Source organism: Lepisma saccharinum, chromosome 24 (assembly GCF_977018435.1).
Source record: "Lepisma saccharinum chromosome 24, izLepSacc3.1, whole genome shotgun sequence".
Lineage (NCBI taxonomy): Eukaryota > Metazoa > Arthropoda > Insecta > Zygentoma > Lepismatidae > Lepisma > Lepisma saccharinum.
Genome location: NC_139252.1, coordinates 39,316,337 through 39,343,938, shown reverse-complemented (window position 1 = coordinate 39,343,938; position 27,602 = coordinate 39,316,337). Strand labels below are relative to the sequence as shown.

The following is a 27,602-nucleotide window of genomic DNA, read 5'->3' as shown; positions in this document are numbered from 1 at the left end:
CTCCATAGCCTAGAACCACGTGTCATAGGGAGCTAGTCCAGCATACGCCACTGACATACATACACACTGATTCCCGTCCTGTCTTTATGAAGACACCCAAATGCATACCTCACTTCCACGTAGCACACCCTGGACTGCATTTTTCCATACTAACGACGCTCTGGCGACTGGATTCACGGGCAATATAATTCTCCGTGGGGGGCCTGTGTTCTGTGCTGTCCTTTTGTGGTTGTGACTGTCCTCTCATCCTTTTCATCTTATCATCATTCATCCTCATCTTCGCGATTGGCTAAAGTGACAGAAAAGGGACGTAAAATAACGTAATTAAATCAATAAATGAATCCCGCTGTAAACCATAGGTCGAGACTATCCGGGCATAAAGTGGACAAAAGAAACAAACTGACGGAATTGATGCTATGATGCGCCCAGGGTTCGAACCTGGAGCCATGTGGCTTCGTAGCACGTTACGCCAGCCACTCCGCCACCCGTTCGGAGGGTTTAGAAGTCTCAGATTTGACTTTCGTACGGCACGCTATCATTAAAAAATATTGCGTTATCTTTTTACGCCGCCTTTGTGCGTAATTGTGCTAATCGCGACGATGAGGATGATGTGATCAGGTGACATCGAGGAAGAGACACTCACACACACAAGTGCCCTTGATGATATTCGAACCAGAAACACAAAATCTTGGAACCAAATATATCTTTTTTTTAGTGTTAGGGTCTCAGCATGGTGCTTTCTGTGTGAATGCCCGCCCATCAATTTTATCTAAGAATAATTCATTTACATCGTCACGATGAGCCAGAGGTGACAGAAAAAGCGACGTATACTAAAATACAAGGACGCTATACGAAATGTGGAGACATTTTGTAATAATTACTTGTAGCACAACGTTTTCGGTGACTTTGGTGGCACGTTACACTAACCGCTAGACCATGAAGGCTACGGTTTTCCGAGTAAAACTTGACGTTCGAATCGAAACGACATTCTCGATCTCATCCATTGTGAAGATGATGTGATCAGCACCACGCTCCGGCCATATTTACTACACAGGGTTGCCCACAGGTTGCACTAGGAGGCTGATTGATCCCCAGAACCGCTTTATGCGTGAAAATTGTCAGGAAAATTCCCGCCAGATCACCCGTCCCGGGAACCGAACTCAGATCTCCCTGGTGGCAGTCTAACGCCTCACCTTTGGGTTTCGAATTCACTTAAACGAGTCACACTTAAATAAATATGTAAATATGGGGAGCCAACATTCTGAAGTTTTCCTTCCTCACGTGTCTTCAATCCCAATACCGCGTAGTAAAACTATTTAGAAACGTTAGCCCAAGGTTTTAACCCACAAGTGTGAGAATACATTAAATTAACAGTAGTGCCAGCGCACTGGCGAAAAACACACTGCCAACAATGTCGAGGAAAAAGAGAGAAAAAAGTGGGAAGAAAAGCGTTTACCTTGCCAGGCGTACCAACAGCACGAGAAGAGACGATAGAGATTGTCGAGACTAGAGTCCATTTGATGCTGGCCAGCGCCGAGACGCGACACACCGAACATACTGCAGTTCGGCACGCGGTGCTTATAGACGCCGGCCCCCTCGCCTGCCAACACTGCACATGCGCTCCTGCTCACGCCCTCATGACGTCCACGGCGACAAGGTTGCCAGGAGCAATGCTTTTATCGTAAGGCTGCTGCTTTTCAATGTTAAGAGGAAGGGGTTGGTAAAAGCCGATTATGAATTTCGCTTCGGGAGAGGGGGCCCGGCGTGGGGGCGTTCCATCCTATGCTGAATTATAGATGTAAACAGGAAATGATTTGCGAAGAAATCAACTTTCTCCTTGTATCTCTGTCCTTCCCTCTCTGTTTACATGAAGAGAGAATGGAAGTGGTAAGAAGAAGAAAGAGCAAGAAAGAATGAAGTGGGAGGGTTGTTAAAGGGTTAATAGGTATGTGTCTCTTTTTCTTTTTCTAACAGAGAAAGTAAGAAATTGAGGATGGAAGGGGGAGAGAAAGTAAGAATATATATATATAGGTATATCCTCCTCTCCTGAAAGGAAGATGGAGAAGGAGAGAAATGACTTTTTATTAGAGAAAATGAAATGCTGTTATTGTTATTATTACTTCTGACATCAAGAGCGTTATCATGAGTTTGGTTTTATGGTAGGGATAACCACAAACTCTGGATAACGGATATCCGGTTTCAAATTACCCGATATCCGTTTCGGATGCAAATTATCCTATGTCAGGATAAAATTTTACCCGGATTTGGCCATCCCTAGTTTTAGGGTTTCAACCCGTCCCCCCAATACCTTTACCGAGGCGGTCCTTTTTTGTCTGAAAAAAATAAAGAAAAAAGTCTACGAGAACGGGACTAGACGAGACCTAGTGACCGAGCCATCAGCGTTTCGGAACTCCCGACCAGCTATGATGGTTTGGAGAACGATCGAGTAGCACCAGCTTCAGCAACTCTTGAGATGTTCTGTGAGCAGTACTTTCTACGGCGTCACGTATTTACTGTGTGCTGTAACAGACCTATGCCTAACCTATTTACATGCTTATTTAAGCTATTAGATAGATTCATACCTGAGTTGGTTAGGCAGGTCAGGTGTGGTGCTGGTATCATGTATCTTAAGTTGCTAAAGCTGCCATTTGGCGCTCGTACGATTCGGTATTATTTTGTGTTCAATGCGCAGGCCAATATTTGGGGTCATGCGATGTCTTTCCCAGTTCATTTTTGTTACCTCTATTTTATCAATCAATAATTCATATCTACTATGTTGCTTTCTGCTGAAGTGTATTCATTTCAGCAAACAGATATACAAGGCAGCAGGTAACTTTCTTCCACACACACACAATACTACACACATTTTACAATTCTAAATGGGAACTGACCGCGCATAATCACGTCAAACTATCTTCAAAATATGGGAGCTGGAGACCGACAGCGGAACACCTAGCCTCTGAGTTGAAGCATACCCATTCAACTGAATTAATATAACTCAAATCAATGGTCTTAAACCACATGCTGATCTACTGTCGCTCTCTGGCTCCCTATGCACTGTTTGTAACAAGAAAATTGTAACTTGCAGGGCGCGTGAGCTCTCAAAACTATAGATTTCGGATCCCGAAATCCGGTATATGTTAAACAATGCATACATACACACATTACTTATATCGTATTTTAAACATATTCCAGCGAAGGTTCATGTAAAATATGAAAGGTATAGATGTATTAACATTGTACTGTACTGATACCAATGTAATTATACTAAATTATATTTGTTATATATATATATATATATATAATATGTTATTAAATATTATTGTAATTGTCAAATTTTTATTTCCAGATTTATGTAAAATGCAAATTTCAAATAAAGTAATGGAGCGTAACAATAACAGGGGAACTGTAAAACGAGCAACTGCCGTCCCAGTTTATCACAGAGGCACTGGGACATGCGTATACCCTCGAATGTATGCGGGTGGAGGTTAGGATACATTCGGGGGTTTCCCCTTTATTGTATAGTTCATTTTTGTTTGTTTGTCTCCTACCTTGCCTCAGAAGACCACACTTCATCTCTATTATTCAGTGTGTTTACATTCTTTTTGCACTTGCACGTCTCATGTAGCCGTGGTCTCAGCTGTAGTCCTCTTTTGTTCTCTCAGCTCCGTAAGAATGGTTCATCCAAAGAGTTCCTCTTTCATCTGTGCTCCGCTAAGCATGCTGGGAGTGCGGGCGGCAAGCATTGTCCGGAGACCCACCCGGCTTCATTTTCTTGGAGATTAAAGATCTGTTTATAACTGAAGGTCAGGATAGGACCAACATTTCCTCTGCTGGGAATTACCCACAGATATAGTCCTGGCCGCACGTTGCATAATATTATTACGAAGGGTTGAATATTTTTACTATTAGTACAGCGCCTAGAATAACGTAGTGTAGAAAACGGCATGGTTTTGCTCTCTCTCGCTGGTTCCACTCGAAAATGAAATCCGCTAGAGGCGCTGGTGTTGACACCGGGGTACAGCGCTCGACTGCTTATAATGGAAGTAAATGGGGTTTTTGCTGCAACGTCTGATTCTTTTCTTTGTAACATTTCTTTGCATCAGAAAATTGTTATGATATTTGATACAGTAGTCGCGAAAATATTAAAGAATATTATGAACCGTCTATCATGACCTGTCCTTGAGTTTTTTATTAACAATACGGAAGAAAACAGGTATGGATTGTAACACGTAACATGACAATTGCTGCGAGAATTAGTATTGTGTATGCATTATCCTGAAAGGTTCATTAATATTGTCATTGTCACAAATATTATTTTTATGGAAATTCACACAGACAATACTCGTTTATTTTAATTAATTAATTAATTTTATTATCAATTAATTTAATTAATTTGCGGTTTATTTTCATCAAGTACAAGGTAGACATTTTACAGCCAAGTCACGAGTAAAAATGCACAGTCCTTAACACCAAAGTTCTACTTACCATTCGACACGAATGTAAAGCAATTTGTTGATAGAGATGACAAGGTACATCGTAATCGGCTATTTCAACTCCATGGAATATGAAATTAAATTCTTTCGAATATCTGCATTTCGGGAAAATGACTTCATAATATGTACGCCACGAAACATTTTTCCCCTTCATGACACTATTTCAATTTTATTAGTATACAAAAATAAACTTGTGTACACAATCCAACGTTTGACGTCCAGCCTCACATGCGATATGTTGATGCTCGTGTTGCGTTGCACATAAAACGTATTTATGTTACTTTTCTGTGTAAATTAATACCATTTCGTGACTGCAAATCACTCCACAAATATAACTGTTTCCATCAATTCACTTACCGCCTTTCTAGAGAAACAAATCTACACAATATATTCCAAAAACTAACTAAGCCGCATTACTTTCATAACAAAATTAGCCGCTGTGTCGATCGCACTGCCATCTACTTGTCATCGTCTCGAGGAACCCGTTTCTTGGGTCGTTTTCCACACTACGTTATTCAAGGCGCTGTACTATTAGCACTTCCTCCTTTGTATTTCTAGGTATACACAATTTCATTCAATTGTTACAGAAAATGAAATAGCTTTTAGCTACTGGAGATGTTACAGTGTGGCGTAACCAAAAGATAGGAAAATACGTTCGTACATACATAGAAAAAACACTGAAATATGTAAATATATATCAAAATATAATATTTTTCATACTTTTCGGTTGTTTCCTGTCGGCACCCTGGTGGAGTGATTAGCACATCGCGCTACGACGGCAGGGGTCCGGGGTTCGAATTCTGACCTGGGCATTGATATTTGTGAGTGTCCATTCATCAATTTCATCATATCATCACTCATCCCCATATTCGCAAATTAGCCAAAAGTGGCACAGAAAGCGAACTAAAATAAAGAAAGTCAATCAATCAATCAATCGGTTGTTACCTACATTCCTGTGCTATTTTTTATTCGAGTTTATTTTTTGGAAATTTCTTTAGGACCTCTTCCTGAACTACTGACTGGGCAATAATAGTTTGCAATATATGGAAATAGTGCAGAACAAAGTGGATTTCTGAGATGTGATTTTCATGGCTAGAACAATATTACGTGACTGGTATCTCACAATCAGATCAAAAATTACAGAACTTGCACAGAAACCATATTTTGAATATTTGCTCCAAAATATATATCTGCATTACTCAATCACAACCGTAGAAATTACACAAACACAGCATTTCAGTTAAAAAAAAATATGAACTAGAAATATGTAATATGGCCCAAAATTTATAAAATACTATATTAAATAGAATTCGTGCATATTGTTACTAACATTTGTCATTTTTGCGTGACTACGTACAAAGGGGAACAATGTAATTAATGAAAATTCGGGACTTGGTGACAGGATCACAGATTTCTCTAGGCGACGATATAGTAATGTCTGAAGACAGTTTTTGAGCCCCTTGGATAGCCTGATTGAAATAACAATTATATTTTTCTGGCTTACATAATTCTTATCTCTTTGTTATTTGTTTCTGATATTGTAGTTGCAATGTTTCGGTCGAGAAGTACGGCTATGTCTGTGGATTTGTAGTTGGTTCTGTGTGTGAGAATATGTGTGTCTATATGTTTTATGCGTGGTTTCATTCATTTGGTTATTCCTGGCTGGTTTTTCTTCAGTTTGGAGGTTGTCTTTCGTACAGAGGACTTTGTAATATTTGTTGAGCCTATTATTTTGGGGGCAGAGTAGGGTATTTGATAGGTCCGGTGCTTATGTACTTCTCTGACAACGTTTCATCTTCTCTTTCGCTCTATATCCTCTTTCCTCAACCCCTCTTTCAACTTTTCCTATCTTTACCTCTGTAACATATTCTCCGAACCTCACTCTCTCTGTATCCTCCTCTATTTTTCCCTCTGCCTCCTGTTTCTTCTGCCTCAACCTTCTTTCCACATCTCCCTACCATTCTTCCTCTCCTTTCTTTGTCTTTTTCCCCATCTTCTTCCTCTTTATCTCCCCTTTTTTCTACCGACCTTCGTGGCGGAGTGGTTAGCACAGCGCGCTACAACGCCAGTGGTCCCGGGTTCGAATTATATCATGGTGTTCTTTGTGAGTGTCCCTTCATGAATTTCATCATATCACTCATCCTCATCTTCGCGATTAGCCAAAAGTTTGTGAAAGTAAAAAAAAAAAATCCTCTTTTTCCTATCTCCACCCATCTTGTTCTTCCTTCTATCTCCGGTTTCCTCATCTTCTTCTTTCCCCTTCTTCTCCCGTAGTTTTTAGTGCCTATTATACTATCTTGAGAGTGAATACCACGAAGTTTTCTGTTCCTGCATATACGGAACCGGATATAGCAATTACAACCATGTGCACTCCTTGCTTACATTCATAACTGAGTGATTAATATTTCGCATTTTCAATGTTATTTATAATTCACAATATTAATCATGAGCATCTCTTTGTTATGTTTTTATTTGCATTATTTGTCTGCGAGAGAAAAATAAGTGGCCCTGGCAATCCTGGACATGTATGGTTGGGCTGCATACAAACAGGATCAAAGTTTGCATTTCTCGAGGGCTTGCATCTTCAATAGGAAGCGTAGGAGAGAATGTGTTCATTAAAATGTAGCTTCAAAGATAGTGCTATAATGATGTTTTACTCTGACTGAATATTGTGTAACTCGAGGGAGTAACTAAGCATAATTTACATTGAACAAAGCATGTTAAACCATTAAATCTTCACTGCTTCCATGTCTGCTGAGACTTGCGTTTCCATAATGCGCCTGGAGCTTTTCTGGAGATGAATAGTGAGTGTTTCTTTGAAATAAAAACACATATACTCTGTCCCGGGAATCTGTGGAGCAATGCCGCGCATAACGGCAAAGAAGGGGAGAAAGCGGGTTGGCGGAGCGAAGCATTACGCGCTGCTGCTAACAGCTGGTAAATGTAGCCGAATTTTCCTCTTCCTGCAGTCACTTCCCCTCTCGTGCGTTTATTGGTCGAGCCCTATAGAGTCCTGCTCGCGCAGATACTTGTTTTTGTTCGCTTGCTCGAGATGTTCCCGGGATGAAGTATACATACACACGTGTGTGTGTGTAGGGCCTCCCCGATGGCGTTGTACTACCGTCGTCGCTTTTACAATGAAAGGGTCCCGGGATCTATACCCGGTGGAGGCATATAGTGATTCTGATCCAATAATTTTTAACTGTAGGCCCAGTCCAGATTAGCCTTTCTGTGCATAAAGTGGACTTAGAACAAACCCAAACCTGACCCCCCTCTCTCTCTGAGTCTGTCTGTGTGTGAAGTAAAAGCCCCCCTGAATATTGCAACATGCCGTTAGAAACAAACCCAAACCTCTCTCTCTCTCTCTCTTTCTGTGTGTGTGTCTGTCTCTCTCTGTGTGTGTGTGTGAAGTAAAAGCCCCCCCGTATATATTGCAACATGCCGTGTAGGCATACAGGGGGATGAGGAGATAGCCCCCCCACACATTCACAGTCTGCCGTTTGTGGAGGTGATGTGGTCAACACCACGCTCCGACAGTATTTATTCCCTCTCCCAGGTATCAATTTATTAAAGGCTAGGTGAACCAACAGAGCCGATCATGCAGGGGAAATTAGACATCCCGGAAATCAAACTCTGCTCTCCCGTGTGGCAATCAAGACATCCTACCGACTGAACCAGCGTGGTGCCTCTCTACAAATACACACACACACACGTTTGTATGAAGCAGTTGCTAATCACTCTCGTGAGACTGTGCTGATTTAGTCGCAAGGCCTTTTGTTTCCCGAGTGTATAATCCTGGATAGGAATTCGTCAATACTTCTGCATAAGCAGCTCTAGAGCTCATACAGCATCGCATCATCGACACAAGGAATAAATGCGGCCGGAGCGTGGTGCTTTGTATCCCTACACTATTAATTAGATCGATAAAGCGTGGAGTCCTACCTTCGCGTTTGGCTGTTTCAAACATCTTACAATCTAATTTACTAGTGTATTGAACACGACGAGACTGCCTCGAGTTATAATGGTAGTCTCTGATGTACTCTCCCAATTGTACCTCTCGACTATGTACAGTTTCCGGTAATAATAATGAGAACCTACATCCTGAAATATTCGCCATTCTGTATGCAACTCTACGGCGATAGACGAACTTCCTATTGAGGAATTTCTATGGAAATCCCCTCTTCGCCGTAGAGTTAGCCAACACAAACAACTCTACCCCGCCAGTCGAACTTGCTATTGAAGAATTCCTGTGGAAATTCCCTTTTCGCCGTAGAGTGAGGCAACACACACACCACTCTACTCCGCCAGTCGAACTTGCTATTGAAGAATTCCTGTGGAAATTCCCTTTTCGCCGTAGAGTGAGGCAACACACACCACTCTACGGCGACAGTCGAACTTCTTATTAAAGAATTCCTATGGAAATCCCTCTCTTCGCCGTAGAGTTAGCCAACACAAGGAACTCTACGGCGACAGTCGAACTTCTTATTAAAGAATTGCTATGAAAATCCCCTCTTCGCCGTAGAGTTAGCCAACACAAGCAACACTACGGCGACAGTCGAACTTCTTATCAAAGATTAAAGAATTGCTATGGAAATCTCCTCTTCGCCGTAGAGTTAGCCAACACAAGCAACTCTACGGCGACAGTCGAACTTCTTATTAAATAATTGCTATGAAAATCCCCTCTTCGCCGTAGAGTTAGCAAACACATGCATCTCTACGGCGACAGTCGAACTTCTTATTAAAGAATTGCTATGGAAATCCCTCTCTTCGCCGTAGAGTTAGCCAACACAAGCAACTCTACGGCGACAGTCGAACTTCTTATTGCAGAATTGCTATGAAAATCACCCTCTTCGCCGTAGAGTTAGCCAACACAAGCAACTCTACCCCGACAGTAGAACTTGCTATTGAAGAATTCCTGTGGAAATTCCCTATTCGCCGTAGAGTGAGGCAACACACACCACTGTACCCCGACAGTCGAACTTGCTATTGAAGAATTCCTGTGGATATTCCCTTTTCGCCGTAGAGTTAGCCAACACATGCAACTCGCTTTCCTACCCCAACAGTCGAACTTGCTATTGAAGAATTCCTATGGAAATTACCCTCTTCGCCGTAGAATTAGCCAACACAAGCAACTCTACGGCGACAGTCGAACTTCTTATTAAATAATTGCTATGAAAATCCCCTCTTCGCCGTAGAGTTAGCCAACACATGCAACTCTACGGCGACAGTCGAACTTCTTATTAAAGAATTGCTATGGAAATCCCCTCTTCGCCGTAGAGTTAGCCAACACAAGCAACTCTACGGCGACAGTCGAACTTCTTATTGCAGAATTGCTATGAAAATCACCCTCTTCGCCGTAGAGTTAGCCAACACAAGCAACTCTACCCCGACAGTAGAACTTGCTATTGAAGAATTCCTGTGGAAATTCCCTATTCGCCGTAGAGTGAGGCAACACACACCACTGTACCCCGACAGTCGAACTTGCTATTGAAGAATTCCTGTGGAAATTCCATTTTCGCCGTAGAGTTAGCCAACACAAGCAACTCGCTTTCCTACCCCGACAGTCGAACTTGCTATTGAAGAATTCTTATGGAAATTACCCTCTTCGCCGTAGAGTTAGCCAACACAAGCAACTCTAAGGCGACAGTCGAACTTCTTATTGAAGAATTGCTATATAAATCCTCTCTTCTCGTTAACTCTACGGCGACAGTCGAACTTGCTATTGAAGGATTCTCGTGGAAATTGCCTCTTCGCCGTAAAGTTATGCAACACACAACGCATTACAGGTAAGCTAGTAGTTCAGGATTTAGGCGTCTCATATTTATTGCCGGTGACTGTACCTGTAAGGACAGGAACCTTTACCTTACCACCTGCGTGTCAGGTGTGAACCGTGGCATAATCGCAGGGAGGGTTTTTTCATTTCCACCACAGCTTAACGAATAGACATTGCGTGGGCCTGATCTTGTCACCGTTTCGGAGTTGACCTTTCCAGATGTTGCCCTGGCAACGACTCTTCCTGCCATTTGAATCGTCGTGAAATGCGGATTCGGTAAACTGAGCCGGTTGAATTCCACGCATTATACGAGCGTGTTCCCGTGTGTAAAATTGGTCCGACTCAGATGTCAAAGAGAAAAAATTAAACAATTACGATCAGGAGATATTTGAACACGTGGCAAAGTCACTCTTATTGGTTTAAACGAAAACAGGTCAGATTGAAATCTGCGTAGGGCCGAATTGAAGGGAGGGGTAATATTCCTCCCCATTCAACTAACCAAACTGCGCTTTCCAGAATTCAACAGCGTGCTTCAGACTGGTGAACGTCCAAATAAGTCCAAATTGGAGAAATTAACACAAATTGTTTTTTCTCCATTCACTTTGAGAATGCAAACAAAACCACGTGACTTCTCACAAATAGTTCCTTTCGTATTATATGTGTTAGTTCTGGTGTCATTTTGCCCAACTGTTGTAGTTGTACAGCACAAGGTCACAGAACTTCAAGATAGCAACTTGATTGAGTGCCATGGCTTTATCACAAGCACTGTATTCTTACGTGCAAGACTTCTGCACAGCTGCCAATGGAATAACCAATAGGAGATCTAAGAAGCCACGTGTATTTGTTTACATTCAGTTCGTTCTTACAGCGAATAAAGATTTCGGACGCGTGTATATTGTCGCATTTATTATGTGGAAAAGTCTGTTATAGTGGCGTAATTTTAAAAGATACTTCTCACATAGCGATATCTTCTTTTCCATGTTTCCGAACTACGTGGCGGAGTGGTTATCAGCGCGCTACGAAGCCAGGAGTCCCGGGTTCGAATCCCGATCTGGGCGTCGGTGTTCATTGTGAGTGTCCCTTCATCAATTTCATCATATCATCACTCATACTCATCTTCACGATTAGCCAAAAGTAGCAGAAAAGCAAATCGATCAATAAATTATTTTCCATGTTAATTACAATATAACAGCTATTCTTTGCAAAAACCGCGACGATGGCGTAGATTGCAGATTGGTGCAAAAGGGTGACGTGGTTCAACCTGGTGAAAGTACCTCCATACTTTGGTAAATTTCGGAACGCCGAAACCTGCACCAACTGAGTGGTGCACCAGCAGAGTGCAGAATACGTGTGTTGTTTTTTATTTGCCAGAGAGAGAGAGAGAGAGAGAGAGAGAGAGAGAAAATAATTAAGAAAGAAGTTGCTACTTTTAGCCAATCACAACCGTCAGGATGAGGGGTTGATTAGGTTGAAATTGAAGGGATACTTATAGAGAACACCCATGCTGGGATTCGAACCTGGGAACTTCGGTGGTGAGTTCGGAAAAAAAGAAAGAATAAAGATCTACCACGCACATGTAATGAGTCTGGACTAAACTTTAGTTACTCCAAGGGACTTTGGGGGGGGGGGGGGCGAATGCAGTGGAAATCATTCCGACACTACTGCCAACACTGCAAAGAGCTCGAAGTTTGACCTTGAACAACCGATTTTGACGTAACCAACTCTAGAAGCCTCCGTTGTAATTTTGAACATAGAGGATACTGGAAGTTTTAGGACATTTGTAAGTAGGTTAGCTGGCAACAGTGATGATGTTAAATCCTCCACACTCTACAAAGCATAAAATCAATTAACTTTTTATTTTTTTTATCTCAAATGCCACACTCAAAAGGAAAAAGTCGACAAAGAATCTTTTTTCGGCCTGCCTCCGTCAGTTTCCGTCAAGGTTTTTACTATTTTTGTTTCAATTCCAACATGTATCTCGCTTTCTTTTCTCCGCCATACTTGTCGCTTCGCAATTGTTTCATTATTATCTTCTGCGAGGAAAGATTAATGTTGTCTAACGTTCGCTTCTGTTCCCACAGCACTTTATTTTCATTCTTGTCTTAACTCGGCATTCAGTGGCCAGTGCAGGAAGTATGCTCTCTGAAATACACTTGAGCTACCCGCAATCATTCATAGTTTTAGTGGGGTTTAATTGGAACCGTCCGCTAATGATTAATCGTTGTGGAAATTAGGTATTCTCACAACTACCGCAGCATTTGAACTTTGTGGATTCAGTACCCTAGATGATTTAAAAGGGAAACAAGATTTTGAGAAGTACCTACGTCGGTCTTCTGTTATGGATTTCGGACTTCTGTGAGCAACTTTACGGATTTTGTTCCTTCTTCCTCGCTTCTCTCTGTCTACATTTTGAAAAAGAAGTGAAGAAAGGGATGGAGAACTTGGCACCCACCGATGGAGTGGGGAGAAGCTCTTTAAAAAAGAGATGGAATGTTTTTCTGCTCCTCTCACCCCTCCCCCTTCTATCTCTCCGAGGATGGAAAAAGAAAGTAGCAAGGAAGGAGATTTCAGATGAGTTTGTTCGAGTGAATTTCTTTTTTTCTTATTCTCGCTTCCTCCCTTTTTCTGTATGCGTGTGTGTCTATCTCTCACACACTCCCTGGTTCTACGCCGACCTTCGTGGTGGAGTAGTCACTATGCCAGGGGTACCGGGTTGCATACACAAACCCGATAGTGCTGCAGAACCAGAGGTATATAAAGCTTTCTTATTGGCTGTGTGCACCGGAAGTGTTTATGTTCCGTGTCCATTGTTCCTTGTTTCTTCGTATGGAAAAATAAGACTCGTGATTATACAGAGGTTGATTCATTTATATTGAGCCGAATTCGAATGGGCCACGTACCAAGGAAATGCCGTGTTTCCACCACGGGTTGTGTTCGATCTGCAGGCCACCACTACTGACTATTGCCCGGCATCGGAGTTTCCATTGCAGGAGACTGCGTTGCAGCTGGACCATAGGTATTGCATCCCACTCCTCGTTACAGGCTTTCAACAGGCCGGAGACAGTGTGGACTCGACGATGGGACAGGCGCCGCTTGAAAAGTCCGAAAGTACAATAGTCCATTGGGCTGGCATCTGGCCTCTTGACAGGGGTGTCACAGAAAGGGAATTGCAGAAATTCCAGTTTCCTGTTCCATACGGTGTAACGATCCTGCGTGGTCGCCATATTATATTTTGTTAAGAAGAATGCATGCTATATGTCCCTGCGAGGCGTACGCTTTTAGTTTAAATGTGTTAACGGATCCACCTCTACGATAATTAGTTTCGCTTATTATTTGACCCTGCGTGGTCGCTGTATTCTGTAAATGCTAACGGATCCACCTCTATGTTTATTAGTTTCGCTTATTATTAGACCCTGCGTGGTTGCTGTATTCAGTAAATGTTATTAATTATTGTCATTTACACTGTTCAACTCGTTGTTTAGAATTGCAGAGTCCTGCGAGGCTCATTATTAATTGTATTGTCTGAATGCACACAGTTTTACTTTATATTAACGCGTGCATCTAGTGATTTTCCCACTAGTGTTTTCTTAATGTCACTTCTTGGATGTTTCTCAGTACGAAGGTTGCTATATGTAAAAAAATGAGTTAGCAACGCGTACTTGTAGTTAAAATTTTCACCACCCATGCGCCACCGCGAGTATAAATCCCAGCGCAGTGAGACCGGAGTTCAGTTGGCTCCCTGATGTCAACAGGCAAACATCCAGGGTTCACTGGCCTCCCAGCCTGAGAACTAGAAGCCATCCCAGAAGGAAGGACGGAGAAAGAAGAAAGAAGAAGAAGAGCCTAGCAGCAACCTACCTACCTGGTCCGCTCGCTTAGGCTGATAGGTGCCCAGGGTCTACCTGCCCGGCTTGTCTGGGAGCACCCGGACCTTCCTTTTCTAACCTGCCGTCCCTTCATAGGAGACACCGGTTGGCTTGCCAACTCCCAGCTAACGCCGGGGTGTCGCGGCATCCTTTAATCCTTTTACCCTGCGCCCGTTATTCGGGAGTACCGATTGGTTTCGGCCAATTCCCGGCTGTGGTTGGGGTACTACGCACAACCTACTCTCTTTTACAGGGGAACCCGTGACGTCAGCGGCGACCAAGGCCCTAAATAAAATTAGGTCCCCATACTCCCCCTGGCGCCTCACAGCGAGGAATAAATTGGATGTTCCCTGCCCCCCTTATCTCTTGGTGAACGTGCGTGGAACAGGTACAAGTAAATGCACGAGCGTGGTAAAGGTTTCAGGTAAAGACACGTGTGTAAGTGTGCAAACGGACACCCTTGTGTTGAGACTATAATAAACATATATAAATATATATATACTAAGCTGGTATAGTCATTCCTTACACCCAGCAAGCCCTAAGATATTTCTGAGTCCATGTACTGCGGCTGACAAAAAGTTAGCGCATATGGGTAGACTTTTGCCGTCCTACTAATTAAAGTGTTTAGAGTGTGGTAATTGTGTGTAAGTGTGTGACGGACGTTGCAACGGCGATAGAATTCCAGCGATGTTTTTACCGTGTGGCTGGATGCCTTGGCTTGGTGCAGTTCAACCTGATTCACATCTCCTGCAGTTCCTCTTTCGCTCAGCCACATGACACGATTTTAGGGCGTGCACACTGCTCTTGCGAACGACCTTGAATGGCGCGGTTGATTGTCGCCTGCGATGTGCGACATTTGCTGGCCATTGCACGCTGGGGATTTTCGGAAGTCGCCATACGCCGAACAACACGCCATAGCGGCAGGGTCCTCTTCACGGGAGGCCGGTTTCTAGCTACTCGAGTCAGTGTGGTGGGCCCAGTACTCTGTGCAGCATATTTCCGTATAATACGAATCACAGTGCCACGACCTACATGACAATTACGCACTTTACACATTTCTACGATGCGCGACGCCGTGAACTTCCGTCGGAAAGGGCAACAATGTACCCCTCCCAGAATCTGTTCAGTTTCGGCGGCATCAGACTACGCTCGACCACACTGCTCTACTGCGTGACTAACGAGATACTGTTGCTTGTCTCGTGGCAATCTCACGGCGATACGTTGCACATGCGCGGTACAGTCGCACATTGAATTCGGCTCAATATACATGAATCAACCTCTGTATAGTAATAAAGTCTGTAATCAGATTGTCGAAATTATGTTAAGAAATATACGTTTATATAATAAATGTAATGTTTAAAATGATACACGTTGAACATACATAACACTGGTCGACATTTTTTCAAAAGTTGAACGATGTTTTGAAATGAATAGGTGACTCTGAAAGGATTTTTCATGCTGAATTCAAATTTGAAAACAGTTTTGCTCCATCCCGTCACAATTTTTCACAAATCGTGAAAACTGAATAGCATATAGGGGTCTATTATGGTATTATTGGGATCATTTGGGGTTTATATAATCATATTACAGACACATAGAATAAATAATTTTTGCAAATATAGTAATCAGTGGGACATATATTGAGATTGTAAAATCTATATTATATACTACCGTGCGTCCATTTCGATCTTCAGCCGAGAGATCGGGAGAAGCGTGGCGGGCGGCGCTGACGGAAATGCCGACATTTGCGGCCTGTAATGCCCGCTTATTTTTATGGACATATGCAGACATTTATATTAATATTGCAAAACGAGCACTAACCTGTGTTATATAACACGCAAAGGTTCTTCTGCAATTCATCCAAGTTCTGCTCTTATATACACAAATAAATACGCTTTAGAAACTATGTTAAGAGCCACAGATAATAAAACATTTTAATCATAGTTTTGACCAGTAACGTCCTGCTTAAGGTTATATCCTTGAACGAGTTTTATGTCGATGGGGATCGTTTGGAGGTTTCGAATGTGCAACACTGTATCAAGATTACGCTGCAGACGAAACCGTTAAAAGTGAATGGTTTTCGTGAGCTTCCTTGCAATCCGAAATCTCCGAGCTCGATGTTTTTGTTCCTTCGCGACTAGATGAAGACAGAGCTGTGAATATAGTGGCGAGCAGATGTAAACCAAGAGCGTGTTAATTTCGTACTGTGCGCAAGAGTGTTATTCTTGGTTACTTCCCGTTACTTGTTTGTGTTATTGCAGTGTGTATGTGTGTTGTGTCAGTGAGACGATTGGAATGCCAGCCGCAAGGTTCACGTTAAAACAAAGAAATTTTTTGTATGGCACTTTGAAAACAGATTGAAAACGAATTTGTACAGAAATTCCCAGGCGTTTCACCTCCACATAGAGATACGGTTAGACATCTTGTCCTTAAATTACGAGAAACTGGATCGTTAAATTTTAAAACACCTAAGCAAAAACGACGGATTCTAACCGAAGCAAAACTCGATGAAATTGGTGCAGCGTTAGAACGTTCTCCAAACAAACTTCTACGCCGTGTTTCACAGGAGATGGGCGTGTCAAAATCATCAGCACATACAACCACTAACCTACTAATATTAAAACCGTACTCTTATAACACAGGTTAGTGCTCGTTTTGCAATATTTATATAAATGTCTGCATATGTCCATAAAAATAAACGGGCATTACAGGCCGCAAATGTCGGCATCTCCGTCAGCGCCGCCCGCCACGCTTCTCCCGATCTCTCGGCTGAAGATCGAAATGAAGGCACGGTATATTCATGTACATTTTCATTTACACATGTCTAGAAAGAGATATAACATAGTGCATTTCGAATTACTGAGACTCAGGATCAAACTTCATTCTTTTTGACTTTCTGCCCTTCCCGACACCCGAAGTAGGAACATCTCTTTTTAACATCCCACAAAATTCTGCCATCATGGAAACATTCCATCGTCCCTGGTATCTCCGTTCCATCTCTGCTATGTCCTTGTGAAATCTTTCCCCGTGCTCCTCGCTGAAGTGTCCAAGATTACTCGGAAAGAAATCTAGATGTGAGTTAAGGAAATGCAATTTGAGGCTCATTTTACAACCAAGTTTACATAAATTCGTTAGCAGATTTTTCACAAAATGTTCATAGTTAACGTGTTTTTCATTGCCCAGAAAATGGGCAACCACCATTTTGAAACTTACCCAGGCATCCCTTTCCGTAGCAGTCATTATTTCTTCAAAATCTGCATCCATCATCAGTTTCCGTATCTGAGGGCCAACAAAAATACCCTCTTTGAGCTTACCCTCAGTGACGGATGGAAATTTCATGGCAATGTATTTAAAGCATTCGCCGTCTTTGTCTAACGCTTTCACAAACTGTTTCATTATCCCTAACTTATATGCAACAGAGAAAGCAGCATTTTAGACGACTGAATTAATTGCCGTTATGTCACATTCTTCTTCCCTGGAGAGAGAGATTTTCTACTTGGCCACGTTTTCACTTTCCAATGATTCTCCCTGTCCCGAATGTCCCATTCGCACAAGAAGCAGGGGAATTTTGTGTTCCCAGCATGGAGACCCAACAACAAAGCTATCACTTTGAAATCTCCACAGACAGACCAACCATGTTCTTCATATTTCACTTTCAGTAGCATCAGAGCGTATAGAAGGAATAGTGTGTGCACTCCCTGAGTTGCCGTGGTCCACCGCCTAGATGGCAGTGGTGACGTTTGAGACTGCGCGGAAGATGTTCTCGTTGCTTACATAGCTAACTACATAAGAAACAAAAATGCATGTTACTTACGTTTGGAGAAGAGCTCAGCAGCTGGATAGTTTGAAGAATTTCGGAGATGATTTTGCTGTCTTCGAGGCACTTAATTCCTTTCTTATCTCCTTGGTGCGGAAGAAAAATCGACATTTCAGATAGTGAAATACGAGTTTAGGTAGCGTACGCAGCACATGATCTTCACAGTATCCTAATTGCGAAGTTTTTACAGCAATTATATTTAAATTGTCCGAACACTCAAAAAATATATCACCCCATAAACTATTAGCACATGATAATTTCTCTGCAACAACATCTTCCACTCGTAACAGCACATCATAAACACTTTTCGATGCATAGGTAAGGTATTTACAGCCGTCACCCGAACCATAGTCTTGGACAGCGGCGCCGACTTGTCAAAATTATTGGGGGGGGGCTCTGTTCACTGAAATAAATTAATGAATGAATCACTCTACATTTTTTAAGTTTTGGCCTCAGTGTTCGGAATCTCATAAAAGCCCATGAATTCCTCAAAAATATCAATTTTAACAATACTCATAATTACATACTTAGTATATAATAATAAGTCATGTGTTTTGCTGTCTCTGGTCTTAGCCCCCCCCCCCCCCAAAGTTGATGGTCTAGAACATTTCAAACGTGAATTTAAAGTTAAGTTCATGTGGCACAATTCAGCCCCATGGAGTCGGCGCCTATGGTCTTGGATTAGCGTAAGTGAGGCAGGTACGTTAGTTGGTTCCCCGTGCAGAAAAGTTGTACACAGTTTACAATGCGTCACTTTTGAAATATACCGCACTGTGTATCCTGCCAAATGATACACCAAGTATTCTTTACCAACACTTTGTTCATTTAAGTACGGTATGTTGTTTTCCCAGTCCGGTATTTGAATTTCATCTTCAACAATGGACATTTTTTCCCTTATTTTATTTTCAGGTTGCTTCTTCACCGAAAGATTTTTATTTTCGGTTGCTCTTGCCAGAGTTCGCATTTCATTAACAAAAGACGTCAGAGGAGATTCAGTCCTGTATTCACAGTTTCCGCCCGAAAATAAAGCAAGTTTTGCTGGTACGTAAATTGATTGCACATATAAGTGCACACATGTAAGTGCAGAAAATCCACAGTGGAGGGATGATCATCACAAGTGAACGACCGCAATATACCAAAATGGCGTTCTAGGGGATCTTGATTAAATTTTCCTGTCAAAACGTACTTGTAATTGTTCTTCCACAAATATTCGGATACTTCTAAAGTACTTTCTAAAGTCACTCTTAAGGACTGAAGCGAAGGAATTTCGATTATCTCTAAGGACAGCATTCCATTTTATTAAAGTTGTATGTGCTTCTGATCCTTTATATATTGCCTGTGCAGGAGCCATATCCAGATCTACAGCCGGGTACGAAACACGTAGGCATCTTGTAGTGTTCGCTCGGCTGTCTCAAACACAATAATAATGCGTTGAACACAACACAAACTAGTCACAACGGATCAATCACAAATCTAACGACACTAAACTGAATAACGTAACACCGTTGTCATTAATAAAAGTACACAATGTTATTCTAGCACAACAAAACACAACGCTCTACAAAATGCGCGGCCGCACTGCAAGCAGAAGACGCTCGTCGCAAGCGAAGGTGCTGCCAGTATTTCGGTGGGGCACCGCTCTATTCACTTGGCTTACGGGAAGAAACCGAAGTGCGCACACTTCCTCTTCTATACGCTCTGGTAGCATGAACCTCAAAGTTTCATAAGTTTCCTTAAGCGACACAGAATATGCAACTGGAATCGATGGGAACACATTACAGTTATTTAACAGAACACCCTTCAGACTAATCTGTGATGCATCAATGAAAAGTCTCCATTCACTTACATTGTAAGAAATACCATACAATTCTATGACTTTCCTTATGTTGTTACAATAAACAAGGTTTTCGTCTTCAGTAAAGTATGGGAGTAGCTCTGTCTCTCGATGCCTGTACCATGAGAAATGTGTTTCTGGAGACAACAGGTTTTTCTTACTCAGACGGGAACCAAGAAGTTGGGCACTCTCCTTTGGTAAATTTAGGTCTCTTACGAGATCATTCAGTTGATGTTATGTGAAAGGTTGCGGAGTGCCTGTACTTGTACCAGGACAGAAATCGTCACTGTCATCATAGTGTGCACGTTCAACTTCAGTGTCACTTGAAGTGCTGCAATTATCACTACTCGTACGTGGTACAGGTACAGGTACATCTGTCCCATGAGGCACGGGCCTAATGGCCGATTGTATGTTGTTGGGATAGCTCACATTGCTCTTGTTCTTAGTACTGAAACCGCTAACATCTATAGCACAGAAATAGCAGTCATCAATGTGATTTTTTGGTTCCCGCCATACCATTGGTATTCCAAATGGCAATGCTTTCCTCTTGCCACACTTCCACAATCGCAAAGCTTCATGCGGGGCCCAGTTTTTGTCCTGATCACCTACTTTAACACCAAAATATTCGTGGTAAGCAGACCTCACAAATGTGGTGATACGTTGTCTTTGCCTCTTCACTACATAGCTTCCACAAATGTAACAGAATACATGGGGCGAGTTCAAACACTTCCTGGACGAAGACGACATTGTCTCTCGACCCAACACAGCACGAACTATCGACAATGACGAAAACTTTATCAAATATATTGCATTCCCTTTTGCTATTTACATATATAATATCTACAATACACTTAACTAAGGTTTTCGGATCACGTAACCTTATACACGGTAAATAAATTAAAACTGTACTATTTGCATTAGTTGGTATCGAATAACAAAACTTAGAAACAAATTTATTGAATCATTCATTGTTACTAGGCGTCTTCAGCAATTTTGTTAATCATATAATATAATAAGAGGTGCACTGCCATCTATCGGGAATATTATTAACTTCTAATTTCTGGGCAGGAATTACGATTTATACAACAATGAAGATTTCTAAATAACTGAGGCTGATACAACAAAAACAAGGTCACTTCTGAAATCAGCATCAAATGTAGTTTCAGAAACCACAATTAGTTTCCAAACATCAGAACCCATGTCGACCAGTGTAATTTTCTCAATTGTCATTGGTAGTTACACTGTTTGCACTGGTGTAACTTTAAATAGAAAAATCATTCACGTCAAGATGAGTTCTGATATCTGCTTTCTAAAACATTAAAGTAAAAAGTAAAGTGTTCCCCTGTGCATAGCACCACGCCATGAAGGCGTATAGGGGGTGTGGGAGTAACGCCCCACACTTTCTTGATCCGGTCGTGAGTGGGAGTGATGTGATCAGCATCACGCCCCTGACCGCCTTTACCCCCCAGGGTTTCCCCCAGGTACCCATGTTATTCGACGCTGGGTGTGCGCCGGGGCCGCTTCCACCGTTAGAAAAGTTCCCGGGTTTGAACCGGCCGGGGATCGAACCCGGGACATTTAGCATGGTAGTCAGACGCGTTACCGACTGAGCCACCGCGGCCACTTTGATTTAAATAATTATGATAAAATATCAACCTTAGTATAAATGGGTTTCTTATCTTGTTGGAATGGATATCTGAAATCTACTCTGTTAATTTGAACCCTGCCATCTAGCGTTAACTTGAAGGAACGCTGCATTAACTTCCGGAATGGAAGCCAATCAAAAGCCAAATATCGCTGGAGGTTCTGCAGTACTATAGGGTTTGTAAATACGCTACCGGGTTCGAATCCCGCAAACATCATGCCCAGGCCGGGATTTGAACCAGGGACCCCTGGCTTCGAAGCGCGATGTTCTAACCACTCTGCCACGGTGACCTTTATCTAAAAAGGGGCGACGGATAAGGAGGAAAAGGGCTTTGCAAACGGTGCAACGCAATAAAATTTAAGAAACTGGTATAAAATATGAAAGACAAGTAACCATCTCACATATACGAACTAATAGGTAAACCAGGAACATGAAAACACTTCAGTGTGTGAGTAGGGAGTTCGCGATTGCCGTTCCGATTTTACAAACAAATCTGGCAACACTGTAAATACGAGCACATGATAGAATTTTCTATGAATGAACACAAAGTTTAGATTTGTTGTAATCAGATAACCAAGAACGAAAACAATATCACTATTACTCTATATTCAGTTCTATTTAACCTCAGCGTTTCTCTTCCAACTCCCCCCCCCCCCCCGTTTTTCATAAAGAGAACCCCTGCTGTCACGTTTGAGAATTTTTGATGGTTAGTCTCAAGCTTCAGTGATTTTCCGTTCCCAATGCTGGAGGCGCCACTTTCCAAAGAGATCAAAGTCTGGGGAATCTCTCCTGGCTTGTAGAGCTCTCAGAATTTTCTGCCTTCCGAGTTCACTTTCCACCAACATTTCCTTCCCTCCATCTCCAGGTCTTTTCGACCGAGGTTCAGTGCCTCCTAAAGCAAAACCTGCAGACGAAATTTGAAGCTGAAATTGAAAACTTGACAGGAATCTCCACGATTCTCTTAAAGCGAAGTAAATAAGGATTTAGTGAAACGGAAGTGCAAATGTTGTATTGCACGGAAAACATTACTTTATGTGATTAGCAGGGAGCGGAAGTTGATGACCTAAAAAAATATAGATATATGACCTATAGACCTAAAAAATGGGAAAAAATAACGGAAAAAATGCAAAAAATGACCATTAAATTTGCGAGTTTCAGGTTAAAAATTGAAACGAAAAGGAAATTAAACAAAATGCAATCTTGCTTTCAAGAAAAAAGGCACCACATGCACATTCAATTAAAGTATGCAACGAGGATTTCCAATGGAAACGACCGAATAATTTAAAACAATTTAATGAAAAAGTCTTATACACTGAATGAATTGGTGTAAAATGCATTAATTTCCCACATCTTTGTCTGGTGATGTAGTATGGTGTGTTTCTGTGGCACTGGAAAGAAAAGAAATTATCACGATCCACGTACGACAATTTTTGTTTGTTCGTAAATTGCAATTCTGCGATATATATATATATAGGCCTATGTTCACCTTGGTGAAAAGACTCAAGAATATTACCAAAATGAAAGGAGTGACAAAATATGTCGAAACAACACACCGAATATTGTGAAAAATGACGGGAAAATGCCGAAAATCGGGGAAAATTACCTGAAAATTGGCAAAATGCAAAAGAATGCACTTTAAAATTACCTTTTTTGGGTTCTAGACGAAGTATAATATTGTGTATATTTAATGGGCATCGTGTCCGAGATGTCAGAAAAAAGATGACATTTCATCAACTCCCTAGTGATGAGTAAGAGATAATGGAAGGTATGTGTTTTCCAGAGTATGTTGCCAGCGACTGAGGCGAAGTGGTTAACTTAGCACGTTACGAAACAAAGGATTCCAGATTTGAATCCTGAGCTTGGGATGAACGTTGCTTTCATCTGTTTTGTGATTACGTACCTTCCCGTTTTGTCCATTCCCCTTTCGCCCAGTACCGAAAACCTTGTTTCATTGACCCAAGTGATAACACGCCCCAGAACGGAAGTACCGTTTCGCCCAGAGGGAATTTTTAAAAGATGGTGTGAATGTGAAGGGAAATGTGAAAGTAAGAAGCCAAATAATCAGGTTTGGCTTCCAAAGGGGAGCCAGATCGTTGTTGTTTGAGTATTTCAATGAAGGTAAATAGGTTAGGTGAGATGGTGATCTATTTCAAACCCACGCTTACATAGGTGGGGTGTAAAGAGAAAGGACACGTGACTACACGATTGGGAATTTTTACTATCACATTTCCCTCTGGGCGAAACGGTAACGTTCTGGCACTGGTTATCACTTGGACCAATAAAACAAGTTCTTCGGTACTGGGCGAAACGGGCATGAATCTTGTGATTAACCTACAATGGTAGAAATTGACGTTAATAAAAATGATCACGTACAGACGTAAACACAAATACAACAAACTAGATTAGTATCACCTAGAGAGATAGAAATGTACTGGATTAAAAATATGTTAAATTATCACAACACTTAAATTCAAATACAAAATATGTCGATAACATCTAAAGACATAGAAAATGATTTAAATACAATTATAACACAATGGGGGACTGATGATAAACAAAGAATGGAAGGAGGTGTTAGAAAGAGTGGAAAGGACAAGAGAGAAAGAGGAAGGAAGAAGAATGAAGGAAAAAGAGCGTGAGATAAAGAGTCCAACCACATTCCAGATGGAAGAAAATGTTTAGCCTTTTAGGTGAAAGTACAGTTGACAAGAGAAAGCCACCTGCTAGAATGTTCCAGAACAACTTTCTAATAGTCTGGAGGGGAGTAATTCTTGTGTATATATATCGTCCTGTTTTGTACCTTGGTACATTTGTACTTGGTGCAGAGTCTGAAGAAGACCTTGCTAGAAGGTTGAAACGTTACGTTTAGTTTTTATAATAAAATAAAATTCTGCCTTGGTCAGCATATTGAGTTTTTTTAATTACAAATACAAAATATGTTCATATCGCCTAGATCAGTGGTTCTTAAACTGTGGTACGCCTACCCACAGGGGTACATGAACGACTTGAAGAGGGTACGCGATCAGCCCGGAAGAGAATACCCAAATGACAAGATTTAATTGTTTCAAACTTCATAGCTTTAACACTCAACAGGCTGATATGTTCACTGACACACTTATATTTCTTTCATGTTTTGAAATATAATACTACTCGTTCGAAATCTATGATACACTAAATTTGGAGGTGAATCTTCGCTTGAAAGTTCCAAGTGCACAACCAGACATCAACAAACTGTCAGGCTATGCAGGCACATCTTTCTCACTACAGACTCTGAGTATTTACAAAAAAAAATCCAAAATTATGCTTCAAAGTTTTACAAACGTATTTTTGTTCTTTACTTTTTCTTCAATAACTCTGGAAAAATATATGAAAATAAAGTTTTTTATACACATGCGTTTCACATTTTTATTCTTGTAACTAAACATAAAGATTGTAAACGTAGAAACACCCAATAAAATAATAAACGTAGGATTCTAATGTTTCTTTATTTACCATCTTTCCACATACACAGCCCGAATGTCATTTTCCTCTATTGCAGATGCAAAAACACCCCACCAATCGGTCAGTCCAAAAATTTCCCAAAACCTCACTGTTCGCAGAAAGGGTACAATGAGAAAAAAAGTTCGAGAAACGCTGGCCTAGATTAAAAGATGTGCAAAATGAGTTGAGTACAAATTCTAAATATCTTGGCCAAGGCTCCCGGGTTCGAATCCCGCTCGGGCTTGGTTGTTTGTGAATGTCCATGAATGACATGTTAAAATTATAAAAAAAACGACCGATATTAGTGTGGAATCAATAGTTTTCGGGGTCGCTAAGATGAATAGTGACACTCCCAATGCCTATCAAATCCAAAACACCCCTGGCACCCCTACAAGTGGGGGTGGGAAGTGGGTGACATGTAAAAGGACCGATATTAGTGTGGAATCAAAAGTTTTCGGGGTTGCTAAGATGAATAGGGACACTTCCAATGCCGTTAAACTCCAAGACACCCCTGGCACCCCTAGGGGTTGTGTGGGAATTGGGTGACATATAAAAATAATAAAAGACGACCGATATTAGTGTGGAATCAATTGTTTTAGGAGTCGCTAAGATGAATAGTGAAACACCCAATGCCGTTCAACTCCAAGACACCCCTGGCACCCCTAGCCAAGAGGCACAAGACGCGAAGTAAAATAAACTAAATCAATCAAAATATGTTGATATCATCTAAAGATATACAAAGTAACTTTAATGCAAAGTATGTTAAAGATTTCAATTACGGATGTAGAAACATTACTTTACAAAATATGCTTAGCTATATCACTTATGAGATACATAATCTAAATACAAAATATGCTAAAATTATCTTTTAAAGATGTAGAAAAATATTTTAAAATATGTTGATATCACTTAGAGGCACATGGTTGGTGTTTTGAAGTAACAGTATGCACAGTAAGGCTAATCGGGACTGGACCTACAGTTTAAAGTGGGATCCGAACCACTGTGTGCCTCCACCGGATATCTAACCCGGGACCCCTTGATTACAAGGTGACGACGCTACCACTGCGCCATCGAGGAGGCCCTCTTAGAGGGAGAGAAAAATGCAACGAAAAGTCTATGCTCATTTAAGTAGCGATAGCTATTGTGTACTAAATTTCCTATGATATAATGTAAGGGAAATCAATACTATTGGAAATTCCTCTGACGCCACTGTCACGACATAAGAGTCAAGGGTGGTTCTAAAAGATGGGCTTAACAAACAAATTTAGCGACGATTCACTCTTCCTTTCATAGAATTTCACAGCCCCTTCTTTGTTCGCTCCACGCACCGCAGTCTATATGTCTCGGCCGTAAGTCAATATTTGCTTGCGGCATCTGCTTTTGAATCCCATGAGAAATTTAAGTGCAGTCGTTCTGAAGGTATCGTCTTGGTGCTGCTTTCCAAGTCAGAACTTCAGTATTCGCCAGCCCCTCCTCTCGGTGTTTCCCAACTATATGATTACACTTTGGGTTACATTTAGACTTGTGAAAAGGGATGTGGATTATTCCCGCCTTCACCTTCTGTTTTTGACAGTGGATGAAGACGAGGTGTTACCAGAAAGTTCCAGGAATTTGCGTGCAAAACTTATCCAAATTTGGTGTTCCGTTTGGATGTGTGGTGAGCCTGAAGTACAGTTGCTTCGACTATTTTGACATTGCTGGAATCACTTCTGAAACGTCTTCGGCATGGACTGCAGACTAGCAATCGAATTCCCTTTGATGCACTCTACTGATGGGAAACCGTTTCATCTCATGAGTGTAGGAAACAGCCAAAGCGTGCATGTGCCAAGTATGGCGCGTAAGGCGGCTGCCGAGCCAGAAATTTGTTGCAACTGGTCTAATCGCAACCACCTTACTCAGCAACCTCTATCTTGAGCGCGAAACACACCACAGCCTATATTAATTTTTACCCATTTACTTCTGAGATCACTTTAACGATCACGTGCACTTGGAATAAACGAATCCCCTTTTATTTGTGATTTATTTTTTTAACATCAGTACTGCCCAACACGGTTTTCTTCCAGGTAGTTCTTGCTTGACTAAACTTTCAGTTCTCCTTTCACATGCCACTAAGGCTATTTCCAAAAATTCCCAGCTATATGTAATATACTTGGATATTTCAAAAGCCTTTGACAAAATAAACCATGCTCTTCTTATTCAGAAATTACTAACGAGATTTAACCATGGCAAATTTCTCTTCTTAATCCAGGATTACCTACACTCGAGCACTCAGCGTGTCAGCATTTCAGGTGTGTCTTCTGATTTTCTTCCTGGCTTGTCTGGGGTGCCACAAGGGAGCGTATTGGACCCTCTCTTGCTCATCCTTTACATGGACGATCTCCCTCAAAGACTTTCGTCACATCCTGTCAATATACTCATGTTTGCTGTCGACCGTAAACTTTTCAAAGTAATCTCAACCACACAAGATGCTGTGATTCTCCAGAATGCTCTTCTCGAACTAGTCACATGGTGTAAGCAGTGGAATCTACGCAGAAATGTTCCTCCCTCACAGTCTCTTTAAAAAAGAACAAAATAGATTCTCACTATGTTCTTGAAGACAATTATATTAGTACAGTTGCGACCAAAAAAGATCTAGGTGTTACCGTAGACGAAAAACTGTACTTCAAAGAACAGCTTTTTAGGCCTCCTGTA

General features: G+C 41.5%; 2 protein-coding genes across 6 annotated transcripts in view; one reads left to right on the top strand and one right to left on the bottom strand.

Annotated features, from left to right (window-relative positions):
• LOC145977919 (arylalkylamine N-acetyltransferase 1-like) overlaps positions 1–1,555 on the bottom strand; it is a 48,191-nt gene extending 46,636 nt beyond the window's left edge. Inside the window, exon 1 of the mRNA XM_083110234.1 lies at positions 1,457–1,555. Coding sequence (XP_082966360.1) covers positions 1,457–1,517 — 61 coding nt within the window. The 5' untranslated portion in view covers positions 1,518–1,555. The remainder of the gene's footprint in view (positions 1–1,456) is intronic.
• aralar1 (calcium-binding mitochondrial carrier protein aralar1) overlaps positions 1–27,602 on the top strand; it is a 240,737-nt gene that overhangs the window by 92,283 nt on the left and 120,852 nt on the right. The window lies entirely within an intron of this gene.